The 15,593-nt window shown below is 40.1% G+C and overlaps 1 protein-coding gene across 4 annotated transcripts in view; it reads left to right on the forward strand.

Moving 5' to 3' along the window:
• LOC116846523 (protein phosphatase Slingshot homolog 2) overlaps window positions 1–15,593 on the forward strand; it is a 160,858-nt gene that overhangs the window by 12,957 nt on the left and 132,308 nt on the right. For 3 of the 4 annotated variants that reach the window (XM_032820459.1, XM_032820457.1, XM_032820458.1), the window contains exon 2: window positions 1,325–1,380. In XM_032820459.1, the coding sequence (XP_032676350.1) occupies window positions 1,325–1,380 (56 nt within the window). Of the gene's footprint in view, window positions 1–1,324; window positions 1,381–10,307; window positions 11,100–15,593 lie in introns of those variants that run through there. The other variant, XM_032820460.1, reaches the window with a different exon arrangement.

A 15,593-nucleotide genomic window follows, 5' to 3' on the forward strand; every position in this document is an offset into this window, starting at 1 on the left:
GGGGGGGGGGGGGATTCGAGTTTCTCGTATCCTTGATATTTACGAAGTACTTTATTAATAAAGGAGCCACCGTCCCGTGACGCGCGAAGCCTACGTGCGATCAAATGACGCGTGGAAATGTCTCGCCGTATTATTGGCCGGACGTACGGGGGGAAGAGAAGCGAGTCTATATAAATTCCGCCGTAATATGTATGAACAGCGTGTCTATAAACGGGATTAAAATTTGTAAATGCGTATACGTGTAAATAAGACAGTACCTGTCGAGAACGTTGATTCATCGAAGCGTGCTGCTCGCTATTATTAGTTGAACTGATTCGTCGCGCGAAAGCAAATACGAATTCCATTTCTAGACATTCTAATCGCGTTGAATTTTACTTACGCGAATCGATAAATGGTTTTTTTTAATATTCTGTGGAAATAGTAAGTTTAGCGAACTACCTAATATAGATATAAAACAATTCATATAATTACAATAATTTTAGAGCAGAAAGTCAAGTCTATACGGAACGTTTTTGAACAAGTACATAGTTAACTTTGATCATATAATTCTGCACAGTCCAACATTGCAAAAATTTCGTTGTAATTTTTACTATAATTTTTTCTCCGTGTAATGATTGGAGGGAGATGATTGAGAAATGCGCAAGTTAAGGCCGAACCGCGTATTTTTCGACGTTTTATTAAAAATTGGGGAAACCGCAACGTGGCCAAGGGTTAAGTCTGCGGAAGCGGCGCTGGTCCGTGTCTTTATCTTTCTGCTTTGAGGTCGGGCTTGTTTGCATCGCCGACGGAGTTTCGTCCGACGTCTGTAATAAACTTTCGAAATTGAGTGTTCGCGGCTGCAATTTTATTCGGTAGCTCACAGGCACGCATTGTCTTTGGGTGCCGGGTGCGTTTTCCAGCGTTCCGTGCCGTTCACCGCGGTTGTCACGACGCCTCAATTACCTTCGGAGAGGGACGAATAAAGGCTTGCCCGTGTTCTCCTGTCGTGGAGTCGGTATCGATGTGTAATACCACGGTAGCAAACCTTTGTTTCGCGCTTTCTCCGCGAATTATTAATGCCGTGTGTTCGGCAGTTTTTGTTTCGCGGCAGGGTTGGTCGAGGTAGAGAAAAAGAGGAAGAGTCGAGGTTCCGCTTTGTTAATTATTAATTTCGCACGCGATAACTCCCGAAGGCTAGACGATAATTGCGCAACGAAACGTGATCTCGGCACTTTGATCTCTTGATGAAACTTTCGCGATTTCCGACGTGTAAATTCCGTTTGTCCGTATATATATGTGTGTGCGTTCAGCGTTTTTACATAAAAATTCTTTTGTTTATTTTCAGGATTCGGGAGCGGGAGCACCGGCTGACGATGAGGATACCACGAGAAGCTGTAAGAGGTGAGTTCACACGAATGATTGTCTATCCGCGGTGCAAAAATATCGCGTCCTTCACCCATCGCAAAAAAAGAAAATTGAAAATCCGTCGTTAATACGCGTCAATTATTTTCATGTAAAATAATACGACGAGATATATAACGTCTCTTTACATGGAGAAAATTTTATAGTAAAAGTTGCTACTAAATTTTATTTTTATATTAACTGAGGAATGTTTCAGCACATCGAGACAAAAAATCTAAAAAATTAAAAATATTCAGTGAATACTAATAACTTACTAATAACTTATATTTACACTAAATTTTCTTTTGTTTAAGTAAACAATTGCTTTCATGAGAGACAACGATATTAGAAAAAATATAAATTTCCTCATTTGATGTTTTCTCAACGAAAAAATATGTATGTTAGTACAAGTAAATATGTTATTAGTATTTACTGAATAAATATCATTTATTTTTTAGATATTTTTTCTCTCACTGTGTGTATATTTTTTCTCTCACTTGTAGTTGATTACCTTTTTATTTCATATGTGTTATTTATATTTTAGAAGAAAGTTAAAATGTATTATTAAAAGTTTATTGTGCGTGTGTCTAGCGGAACTTACCAAGATCTTTAGCAAGGTAGACTTTATGACAATTCATTCCTATACTATTAAAAACCTAATAAAATTGAGAAGAATTTATACAAAATTTATACGAAAGAAACTACATTCTTTCCGTGTATACATATGAATATATCATTCTTGGTCGAAACCGGACTCAACTTCGGATCCAAGCTCGAGCGATGCGTTATTTTTGCGCCCGGGTGATTTCAATGCGCGGCGATCCCGCTCCGGCTCCTCGGCGCGCAGCAGCTCCGGGACACCCCGTATAAGCGGATACGTGTGCGTACCCAGTTTCAACGGCGATAAGATCGAATCGCAAGACCGTGCCATTAAGCGCGCCGAGAGATCCGCGGAGTTAGTCGCCGCGCTCCGATATCTCGCCTCTCTTGGCGCGTGAGAGAACGGCGCGATGTTCTCGCTCGTCAGCGCGTCCTGTCAGCGCATACGTAGGTAGATATGCGCTGCAAGCTGTTACGTACGGCTACCGTGGCATCGAAAAGCGCAAAATGCAGCGGAATTTAACGCGGCGGACTAACGAGTCGCGATAAGGGACGAGAGCTGGGGCGCACGGCGACTCGAGGCGGCGACTGGTAGCCTGTACTTAGCGAGTAATTTGCCTGCCGTTTCACCTGCCATCGGCGGAGAACCCTCTTTCGGCATTCGAGGATAGTCGTCGATAGAGCCGATAAGCTGCGCTGGAGTGCGCGCGCGCGGATTCCGCGCGATCCTCGAGCTCGCGGAATCGCTCGAATGCTCTTCCATTTTTTCTCGATTCTTCTCTCCTTTCTCCCTCCGACAGAGGCTGTTGCCTCTCCTGAGGATTTGCCCACGAACTTTCGCAAAAGTCGACGACCGATCTTTGGACAGGAGGCGGCAGAAGCGGCTTGAAAATGGGAGTTTTATTGTCCGGACATCCGAGACGCGCGAGGCCGTGCGCTTTTATTGCTTTCCCGAGCGGCGTCGTGTCTTACTCGTATTTATGTTCGCGAGGACAGGTATATCGGTTAGCCGCGGCGATCGGCGCTGGTTTTATTGCCGTGCAAATTGGATACCTAATCTGAAATTAGTTTACCTTACGCGTATCTTGGAGATTTTATCTCGTCTCGCTCGCGCTCTTCTCTTCGGCGTCCTCTTAATGCGGCGTGCCATTCCTATGTTGTTTAATGCGCGTTATTTTTTTACGCGCCTGGGAGAAAGAGAGAGGGAGTTATCGGCATTAAGATATAATTATCAGCCGAATTTAAAACTCCTCTATCTCGCTTGTCGTTAACATGTCGCGATCTTGAGACAAGGTCCGCTTGCGTTTTTAGCAGTTTCTGTTCTTCTGAATCCGCGCTGTTAGAGATACACGGCCATCTATTCCGTCGAAGAGTCGCTCTTCCTTTCCATAAAAGGTACGCGGTAATATTTTATACGAAAACGCGCGTAAATGCGCGCGCGCACACACACGCCGCCTTTCCTTTACTTTCATTTTCTTCAGCGCGAGTCGTTACCACATCTCCGGGCTCCTGTTAATCAGCCGGTCTAATGCTTCACGTCGCCATAAATAAAATCCGGATTTTACGCCCTAGGTCGTAGCGCGAGGATGATAAGCATAATGCGCGCTCTTTACGCGGCAAATTTATAGACGTCAGCTCGATCGAGTGCTTCTTTCGGGCGAGAGATGGCGTCCGTTTGCGAATTATGTCTGTTGGTCGTGCTCCCGGAACCGCGATGGTTTTGTTGGAAAATAACTCAACATTGTTTAAGAGAATTCTAGTCTGAAGAATCGCAAAAACAGATATTTTTCCGGAATTTTTGTTTTGAGAAATGGAAAAACTGAATAATATCATACTTCGCATATTTTTTAAGTTTATTTTATATAATCTTAATATAATATATTTTAACATATATTTTCATTCTCTCAGTGGTAAAAACACTGCTCTTTATTCTGATCACTAGAAGCTCGCAAGAGAAAAATTCACATGGATAGTGTAAGACAGTGATACTTTACTCTTGAGCCCAATAGTGTTTATTTCATTTAAGAGCTGTTTCCCTCGGAAGGGGTGAATATATTGTTTTTTGAGTGGTACAAATTAGTACAAATTCAGCCCTTTATATTCCTACCTTTATTTTGCTTTTGTTATGTTTTATTATGTGGTCCTGCTAGCTCAGTGTTAAACCTAGCAGTGTCATGTTTTTTTTCAAAATGGCATGGGGTACAAAATTTTCATTGGTGATACAAATTAGTACAAAATAAATACTAAATAATCAAATAGGCGCGACTTGATTTTGCCGATTTGATCTTGCCAGCTTAAGAGAGGTAGATTAGTTAGCGGAATAGTATGTAAATAACAATGAAACAATAAAAAATTGAATTTTATAATAGCATAGGAATTTGTTGCTAATTAGTTGCTCACAAAATGCGCTAGTCTCGAATATATTGCTCCGCTATTTTTTTTATTTTTATAATGTTCCGCTAAAAGATGAAGAGTAAACTACGAGAAAAAAATTTGTTGCTCGGTTGAATTTGATACTGGCGTGTTGCCTGAATTTGTTGTTTTGAAAATATCCAAGTTACGAATTTGTTGCTCGCCTAATATGTTTAAATAGTAGCGGAGAAGTTACCAGCGTACAAGGAGTTACAAGAGTAAACTATTAGAAAAAAATTGTTGCTCGCTTAAATTTGGTGCTGGTGTGTTGCCTGAATTTATCGCTCTAGAAATATTCAAGTTACAAATTTGTTGCTCGCCTAATATGTTTAAATAATAGCGGAGAAGTTATCAGCGTGTAAGGAGTTAACAATTTTTTTTTCTAATAGTTTACTCTTGAGATTCCTTGCATGCTGGTAACTTTTCCGCTATTATTTAAATATATTAAGTGAGCAACAAATTCGTAACTTGGATATTTCCAGAACAACAAATTCAGGCAACACGCCAGTATCAAATTCAACCAAGCAACAAATTTTTTTCTCGTAGTTTACTCTTCATCTTCTTTTAGCGGAACATTATTAAAAAAAAATAGCGGGGCAATATATTCGGGACTAGCGTATTTTGTGAGCAACTAATTAGCAACAAATTCCTACGCTATTATTATATTCGATTGTTTATTGTTTCGTTGTTATTTACATACTGTTCCGCTAATTAATCTTCGTTTTGCGGAACATCGTTTAAAAAAAAAAACTAATAGAGCAACAAATTTTTTTCTCTGGCAACGTTTTAGCAAAAAATGAGCAACAAATAAAAACATTAGTTAGAATTGATTCTGCTGACTTTGTTCCGCTAACTTATAAGACGTCAACGCAGGTTCCTCTCTGATGGCGATGGTAGATAAATTGTCGCCTCGTGATAGAAGCGCGCGTCTTTGACTTCCCCTTTCGTCGTACTAATTCGCCAAGCTGGCGCCGTTGTGTCCGTCCCCTTTCTACCCTCTCCTTTTGCTCTTGAGGAAAGCCGCAGTCGCGTGCGAATTTTCTCGTGCGTTTCTCGAACGCGGCCGAGCGACGATGCGTTCGATTCGCGTCGCGGGTGGCGTGCACGAGTACGTGTGCGTCGCGTGCATCACCTGAACGCGCATACAGGAAATCCCCACGACGAACGATTCACTCTTCTGCTCGGGCGGGCGGCCGCGCGGAGAGGGCTTCACTCTTAATCGTCTGACTTTCTACGCCGACGTTTGCGTAACATCTCGCCTCACGCGGATCGTAACGTTACGTGCGGGAGACGTAATCGAAGTGCTTCGCGGACGGCAGGAGAAGAAGAACCCCCCTGTCGGCGTCGGATATTAAGGCGCGTTGGCTTTCACGAGGGTCGCGAACGTCGCGGTGCTTTCCAACTGTCGCGGATATTGCCGATGAGACCTCGGATCCGGTGCCGATTAGTTCGCGTTTGCTTATGCTTTCCTGATTTCTTTTTTTTTTTCTTTGCACAAATGAACGGAAATTAAAAGTGCGTAACTTTTCCGCGACCCGCGGGATAGGAATTTTTCAAGAATCTCCCAGGTGCAACATAGACTCTGACTAGAATACATAAATGTGTCCTATAATTGGTTATCCCACTACGATACAATTGGGAATCGTTTTGTATTCTCAATAGGATAAAATATTCTTCAAACACTTTGAACATTTTACTGAATAATGAAATTATTTGGAAAGCTAACATGCTTAATTTAATTCTAGTATAAAATGACTAGAAATAATATTAGCAAAATTTGGCTTTCCCTCATTTAAAATCACATGTTTGAAACATTAACCATTAATATTGAAACTTCTAACCAGAGTTCATAATTATTTTGAGAAATCGGAAGATTTTTCAAGAAATTCTCTGTTTCTAAACAAGCGGGTAAAATTATTCGAGGTTGAGAGTGAGGACCTCTTTCGCGAACTAAAGCTTTGCAGAAGTCAGTGATGGAAATATTCTCTTGAATTACAATATTTTCATGTACATTTCCTCTCCATGAAATTTTAATTTCTCGAGATTACGTACAAAGATGTGTGTTGCAATTCGGATTAGTGATGAATAAGATTCTTTATTGGAGAAAAATCGATTACGACCTCGTAAAAAATTTTTTCACTAAAATTTGATCCGTTTCGACTGATGTAAATCAACGTTTATCGGGACGACATCGCTATTAAAACTAGAATTCCGCATTCCGTGATCTAATCTGCGCCGTGCATCGTCGCGATTTCGACCGCATTCAATTTCGGATAGAGTATCGTCGGTTATGGCGACGCGTCACGAACTTCTGCGCTCATCCTGCTTATTCTGCCATTCATTCCCGTACGAAGAGGTCGATTTGCAGGCGATCGGCATCGTAATACAATACCCTCGATTCGGTCTCACCGCTGGCAGCGCCGACGCTCGCTCGTTCGCTATTTTTGGCTAGGTTGTTCCTGAGGCGTTTCAACGGGGCATGTATCCGATACGCGACCTTTAGCCCGGCCTGAGTTCAGACTGCCGATGTGAAATCGCGCGACGCGGGTTTCGCGAGGTTCTGCGACGGAGAAACGTCGAGTCGATGTAATGAAACCATTACACGGGAAAAGAACATTACAGCTCAGGTAACTAATGGGGATCAGACGAAAAATAATACCTCTGTAACCGTAAACCTTCGTCTGAACGTTCATGAAAACTCACTTGACATAACTGAGAGCAGCCAGCTGAGTAGAAATCTCCCACTTTCTGTTCCTACAACCAAGTTTTTCATGTACTCCCCGCACTAAAATAAAAAACGTTCCGCTGTTTCAGGTAGAATTCTAAATGTCACAGTTAAAATTTATCGCTGTTTTTTTATATCTGCTAAAAAATTGTTTGCGGCAAGTTTACAGCAGCAGTATCATTCTAGTAATATCCGCAAGCATAAATTTAGGTGGCTGTGAAGATTATACTGTTTGTCTCTCGTTGCTAGTCTTTTTGCCTACCATAATCAATTCTTATAAGAAGTGTGACTGGCTTTAATCTGGACGCTACAGGAAGATTTTTTTGTTAAATTTCACAAATAATTCAGACAGAAATTCTGTTTCTGTCATCTGTATTGATTAAATTTAAAACATACGCGATAATGTAGTGTCTGCTAATCACGTATCCATCTTAGATAACTTCTCGTATCTGGTAATTTCCGCTATGAGATTGCAAAACTATTTTTTGATTGCCAGCAACAGAAAATTCAATTATACCAACGGAATTGTTCTTTCCGTATAAGCGTCAAGGAAATCCTCGTGATGAAAACTCGAATATTCGATGACTGATTGACTTCCTATCCATCGTGCAATCTCATTAGACTCGCGTCTGTTTCTGACAGCGTATTTGCGCGACGATTAATTCGAAGGACGGGATTTCGCGATATTTTAACTCGAGGCATTCACGACGTTCTCCGCGTCGTGAAATTAATTCGATTTCTCGAAATGATTTTCTCTTGCTCATCGTGATCCGCAATTGACGCACTTATCCGTTTGATTACTCGTGATTATCGACGATTGACGGAGATACTCTGGCGCAGATATGCAAAACGCGCGTTAATAACTTTCATTAGTTTCTCGTTCTACGTCGACGATAAAAATCGACCGCATCGATCGAAGTTGCCCCCACAGATACGCTCGTTGGCTGATTGGCAGCATTCATCAGGCTATTCCGCTAAATCCATTATCGCCAAGTGCTCGACCAACAAAATGAGCGGAGGTATCAATTACAGAATGTAAACAGTGCCAAAGTAATTAAACCGACATCATAGCGCCGATCTAGATTTATAATTGCAATTAAGCACGGCCCTCGCCTCCTTAAAGGGTCAGAAGCGCTTAGTAGCATGTATCACATAGCCAATTATCCTTAGTGGCGATCTCCAATCACGCTTATTTCAGAAGTGCAGCGCAACTGCGACTCGCGTGGGTGAGTTTAATGCCACCCATCTTGGTATAGATCTCGCGTGTCTCTTAAGATTGCACGGAGGGTACGTTTAGCGAAGATAGAACCGTCACTCAGGAAAATGGTCTTGCAATCACATAGCAAGAATTATCTAGATACAAGAAATTCGAAGATGGATAAATGACTGCGATATATCGCATATGCATTGTATCTAATCAATATGGGTGACAGAGACAGAATATGCGCGGAAAAAATATTTTCAGTTTGGGGTTCGCAATTTCGCTATTTCGTTAATTTTGTTTCTTGAAAGTATAATTTTCTCTTTTACTTTCACCTCATTAAATATATTGGTATATAATATAATTTTAGCAAAAAATTAAAAGTTATACGTTTGGTCCGATTAAAACCAGTCACACTTTCTCATTAAGAATTGATAACGAGACCTAAATTTTCCCGCAGATATCGCTAGAATGCTGCTGCTATAAATTCTATGTACTGTAAAGAATTTCCTAGCAAACATAAAAAACAACGATACATTTATTTGGAACATTTAGAATTCTAGTTGGACTAGCAAAATATTTTTTTGATCGATAAATATCGTGACGCCATAAATGCGAGAACCTCGGAATCTCTTGCGACAAGTTCCTCTTGCGTCTCACGAAAACGAGGGTCACTTTGGAAGAATCCCGGCGAAATTTAGACCGCAATAACAAATAAATTTTCGCTCATATTCGGTTTATTACTTCGTGTCGTATCCCGACAGCAGCAACGCGGTTTGCGGTGCACTTTCACGTTCCGTGCGACCTGCCATAGGTTTAGAACCCGACCGCAAACTCATTAGTGTCCGTCACGGGTTAGACGTTACCTTAACTTCGGCCGGCGTCTCCGTAATTTCCTGCACGCCTCGTCGCCTCCGCTACGAGGAAAGCTTCGATTGTTTGTCATAAGGAAAAAAGAAAGGGGGCATCCGGTGTTTGATAACTACATTCTCTTTGAACGCATCGGTTCCCTCCGTTCCACAAAGTTTTCTTTAAGAATCTTGATTTGAATACCGAGTCGAAATTTTGGCTCTACGTTAACCCTGCAAATTCTGTCGAACTTGAGGAACCAATGAATAATCCCAATATATAACATTGTACAAGCTATATTGTCCTACTTTGATGCAACAAATTATTATTGCCGTTTTCCTTGTGCTGAAGTGAAAAAAAGGAAGTGAAAGGAAGTTGCTTGTGTTAGAATTATTTAATATCCAATTACCTCAATATTTTATTTGCTTGTGTTAGAATTATTTAATATCCAATTATCTCAATATTTTATTTGCATTAAATTTTTATCCTTAATTTCTCAATAAGCTAAGAAAATTATATAACTTACTTAGCTGCAGATAAAATAAATATAATCGAAAGCAAAAATTAAATTTGACAGAAATTAATGGGTAAAAGAATGATCAATTTTTTTTCTTTATGATCTTTTTATTCTTTTTTGATATAGCTAGGAGTACGTAATCTATTGCTGGCCTTTGTCTTCATTCTGACCAGCGTTGGGTATTAATCGAAATTAATCAGTCCTTCGTAATTTGTAATCGCGAATAATTTAGTCAATTGGTGAAATGAATTATTAATCAATGTATAATCAATCACATCAAAGTTTATCAACAATTAATCAACAATCAACAATTAATCATTAATCGATGAGATCATTTATGATTTTGTACATGACGATTGATTAATTTTGACTTCATATTTGCTGATTATATCAAACCAAGAAAACTTTAATCAATCAATGTCCAATATTGCTTTTGCTTTTCCGACTCCAGTATCCCGGCTTTCAGTAGCTGCTCCATATAACGAATTCGGTTGCTTGCACTGAGTGCGCACTAAGGATTGTTCATAAGTATGTTATTATAATTAAAGATTGTCTTAAATAAATTCTCAAATATTTTTAACCAATAATATGACATGTACAACATCCGTACGAATCATTTTATTAGTTAAAATGCTTTTAAATATGTATTTAAGACACGATCTTAAATATAAAAATACTGTAAACAAGCCTTAACGTGCATTCAGTGCGCACTAGTGCAAGCTATCGAATTCGCTAATAGTCAGTTGCACCGACATTATCATTAATACTCACGTGGATACGACAATTCGATGAAAGAAGCACGTGTTAATTGACGCGTTGTTAACGCGAGAGCCTGATTGAATATTTCATCAGACGAGATATCTCAATCGCTCGACAAGAATCACAACAAACGCAACGATACATGCACCGTACGGAGATGTCAGTTGCTCGTCGGCTCGTAACGTAACACGTGTTTACGCGACGCGTGCGAGTACCAAAACAATGGACAAAAAGGGCTACGTCATCTCGCGTCGGTTGCCAGCCGGCGTCGCCCCACCACCGAGCCGTTGAGAGCGATCAAAACAATCAGCGTCTTCAAAACATCGCGGACCTTTAAGGGGATCAAACCTACACGCACACATACACACACGCTCTCTCGTGCGTCGCGTGATTTTCCACTTGTTTCTATTCTGTTCCAAGCCGACAACGCGATCCGCATACCACGGCGTCCGTGTGTCGCGTTATTCGTCATTCCCGTCGCGTGATTGAAATATTTTATCGCCTCGTGAAGTATTGAATCGGATTCTCGTTGGCATCGCGTTAGTTGATATGCGTTTCTTCGATCGCCGTGTCTGCGCGAGTGTCAGTGTCAAGTGCCACGATGAAAGCAGGACACCGAGCAGCGAGCAGCGATCATACATCGTGTGTTTTACCAGGTGTGTGAAATCATTTGTTATACTGATATTTCTGATTTGGATTGACGTTCGGCAAATTTGCCGAGAACAAGGAGATACTCGAGTCGAAATTTTGGACGTTTATAGTTCTCTTTCTTTCTCTCTCTCTCGTTGTCAATCAACAAATTATAGTCTGACAATTATAGCTTCATAAATCTCTGGTTATTCTCTCTCTCGTCACTTGTTTCATTATATTGCAAACAAAATTGACTCGAACAGCTGAACGATTGCTCGCGAATACAATTAATGATGTCCTTAATCAATAATCGTATAAATAATTTACAACTGTGAATATCAGCCTTGGAATTTAATGTGAATCTTACGAATATTATTTTTTGCGTCTAATAATGTTACTTGGGTCGCGTTTTATTAAATTTATTGCCTTCTTTTCTAGATTATGAGAATATAAAAATGTGTTGTTTCTTTTATATATTTATTCGTTAATTTTTACTAAATTATTTTATACTTGCCGATCTCTTCTACATACTCTCTGCAGTTAATTATATAATTAATATATTGCTGATTAAAATGAAAAATGAGGATTAAATGTAAGTTAGAGAGAATATTGAAATAATAGAATATTAAATAATTTCGAAATAAGGTTTTTTTTTAAGGACAGTTGAGCATTGACGACAATAATTATTTTTAACATTAAAAAAGGACAATAGCTTGTCTAGTATTATATCTCGATATTTTTCGTTACTTTAAGTTCGACGAAACTTGCAGGTCTAGTGTAGAACCAAAATTTCGACTCGTGGTTTCTTCTTAATTAATTCACGTAATTAACTCGCGAGCTGTTTGTATTGAGAGTTTCAAGTTAAAATTTTATTGAAACTTTAATAATATTTCTCTGAAAATTAAATAGAAGAAAGTATTATGTATTATGCGATTGTTTCATACATATTTAATTCTTTCTATAACTTTGCACACGCGCGCGATACGTACCTTTTTGGGGACATTAATTGCTGTGTATACATTTTTCCTGTCTTGGCATAATTTTTAAAGAATAGAATTTTCGTCTGCGAGAGAGACAAGCGTCGTATTCGCAGTAAGATTTTCGCACGCGAATGATCACGAAATTCCCTACCAATGAAAATTACATAAGTATATATCCCAAGAGAGGGAGAAGGAACACATCGCGCCAAGATCTCCGACAAAGCGTAACTCGATGCCCCGTATTGTACCATTGCTGACGAGATTATCGCGGGTCGAATCTATTTTACATACGCGCGACAATCGCAATGCGCCTTCGCCGGCGGGTTCCGTCGCGCGTCGTATAGATTTAAGATAACATTAAATAACTCCCCAAACTGCTTTTCTGTCCGGCAGTAAATTCGGCGCGGTATTAACCGCTCGTTCGAGCCGCCGTGGCTACCAAGTTGAAATGCGTGGCGATAAACCAACCTGGCGCGAATATAAACGTTCCCGCGAGATTACCCACACGTCGCGGCGTGCAATTGTACATACGGTTGTACTACAACGGTAATACACTTTGTCGCCTTATAGGTATTATCTCCAATTATATAGTGTTTGCGGTTTCAATATGTCTCGCATCGGCAATCGCAACACGTGGCCCGTATACAGGGTGTACAGTAGAACGTGTCAACCTGAGTAAAAGATCCCTTAACATTTTGCAAAAATCACATAAAATTTCGAGATATTAATGAAGAAAGAACCAGAGCGCGCGATGTTGCGGGACATCTCTGCTCTGCAAAATCTCGCGAGGTCTCATCGAAAATAACTCGAGTCAAAATTTTAAACCCACTTTCGAGACTTTCTAACATATCTATATATTCCGAAAGATTAGTATATGTTTAATATACGTGAAAATAGAAGTTCTACTTCTCTAAGTGATAGAGAAAATAGAAGTTCTACTTCTCTAAGTAATAGAGAACACATAAAATGTTACTTATAGGCTCTAAAAAGGTAGATTCTATTTTGTTAGAGGTAGATTAAATAGAATCAAAAGAGATCGATAGAGTATTAGAGTATAGGCGTTAATAAATGGTTGAAGTCAAAAATATAAGATCAAAATTTCGATTAATTTCTTAGAAAAATTCAATTTTTGTCAAATTTATTTTGACAAAAAAAAATAGTAAGCAGAAAGGTAAAAGCCAATCAGAACTCGTTGGTGATCAGATAGTAGTCAACAGTTCCTGTTCTTCTGAGTATTCTCCTTTGAAATCATCGCTTCTCATATCATCATATCATGTCATATCATTTCATTTGTCAACCGATATCCATCCAAGAGACAGTCGCGTTTCAGGCATTTTCGATGAGATGAGATCTCATAGAACTCATTTCGCAATATCGTGCACTTTGGTTCATCAAACCTAACCTTTTCCATTGATATCTCGAAACACAAGGTTGTCCGATAAATGGTAGTAGAGAGAAGTTTCATTCACATAGGTAGATGCGTTCAACCTTGCACGCTGCAATTCCGTATCGAATTGTCGGACACCCTGTGTATCGAGTTTCAAGCTTGTTAACACGCGTTAACGGCTACGTCGCTAAAAAGCAAGTTAGCACGTTCGGTCGGCCGACCGACCGTCACGTTTTAAGACGCGTCATTGTACCCTTTTAAGTATCACTCGGTGCGACTTGGCGAAGCCGGGTAAGGGGAAGGGCGGGAAAGACTTGTAAGCATCGTCGATGACCTGCTCTCAGGGGGCCCCGGAGCCGAACGTCCAGGCGGTCTACCTTGAACGGGATTCTCGGTCGTTCGTAAATTTCACTAACAAAGAGTCACGGTGTTCTGTATGCGTGGATAATAGCCGGATACGGGTATTTTCTCCGCTTGATAACACCGTAAACACACGTCGCTCATTATCGTTCCACGGTACTCGATGGTACTTTAACACATGACAAGTATGAAAAAATCGAGCGTATCCCTTGTGTTCTTGTTGTCTTCGTCGTTTCGTCGTGGATCACGTCTTAGTCTCCGATCGCGCACTTTCTCCGGTGCCGATGTTATACGGGAACGAAGTCCGGTGTCATTTGGCGTCATTTGCGAGACGCACGAGAAATAATGCAGCGCACCGGGACTTTTCCTTTCGAGATTAATGACACGTTGCGGTGCAATTCGTTATTCTCTCGAGTCGTTCACTTTACTAGCGAACTGGCGGCTCGCCGGCGAATCTAATCGATCGCTTAGGTGTAATCGCCAGCTTAGGATCGCGCCAATTTAACGACTGTCAGGTGATTATTAAACTAAATTGCTCTTATCTGTTTCTGCTAACCCACAAATTATTGGTTGAATCTTATATTTAACAGAGCGGTGTACTGTTCTATATTTTTTTGGCGGGTTGGGTGGTTCATTTGAATAATTGAAAAATTCTTGTGCAATTTTTTAATATATCATTATGATTATATAATAATTCTGAACGTAACTTAGTCATTTTTTCATTACAGTATAGCGATTTTTGCCTCAGACGTCGTTCCTTGTTTATCTGTCGAGCTTTCCTCATGAGTTTCGCGTTCGAGATATGTAACCCTGAACTATATTTCGGTCCCGAGCATTTCGGGCGAGCGCGAACAATGAGAGGCCTTGCGCAAGTCAAGATGGGATCGTGTTCCGAAACTTGCTAATTGGTCCCGTTCCTCGTCTTGCGACACTCATCGGTCGATTGTTCTTGCTCAAAAGTCGTGAAAAAAGTCGTAGGGGCTAATTTCTTTTAATAATTAGAGAAGGTGACGTGGTCGCGCTGGAGAGCACGATGCTTCTGGAACGTCCTGTATACCGTCGTTTTTATCGGCTCGTTCTCATCTAGTCGTTTATTCGCACGTATCTCGCACCTTCGCGATCGGCACGAGAGTAGGGAAACCTGTTCGGGAGAGGACGATGCATAGTAAGAATAGAGTGATCGGCACTTCAATTTGTATGAAGACACGAAGATGGACACTCGTCCATATCAGTCTTGCTACGAGTGGGTGACTTTCAGTGAGTCACATAGAAATCCTTTTACGAACACTTGCACGTCCTGCCGTTGATGAATCATTGTCGAAATTCGAAAATTAGCTAATTGCTATCAAGTCCTTTCGCGTCTCGCGTCCTCTCGCGTTCTCTCCTTTATGTTTTGATATTCCCAATCTCTCTCTCTCTCTTCTCGTGCAATTTTATTTAGAGATTGATCGAACAACGCTTATTCATCACAATTGTATTTTCTAACATATCAATTATGCTCCTTAAATTCTCCTTAAATTATACATGTATATATTGATACATGGTGTAAGCAAATTATACATTGAATTTGTCACAAAGTATCGAAATTATTTGTACATTTCTTAGTCGAGTTTTTTTTTATGAAAGAACGGTACAAAAAAAATTGACATGAGGCAGAATTGTGTGACGAGCTCTGAATGTGATTCTTGTTCGTTAGCTTTGTATATTTACTTGTGTGAACTTGGCACACCATATTTAAAAATGTGACATTTTTTTTAGAGTTCTGATACTCTCTTGAAAAGTTCTAGAGCTCT

Source organism: Odontomachus brunneus, unplaced genomic scaffold (assembly GCF_010583005.1).
Source record: "Odontomachus brunneus isolate Ranch 3 - 2012 unplaced genomic scaffold, Obru_v1 Obru_scaffold_065, whole genome shotgun sequence".
Classification (NCBI taxonomy): Eukaryota; Metazoa; Arthropoda; class Insecta; order Hymenoptera; family Formicidae; genus Odontomachus; species Odontomachus brunneus.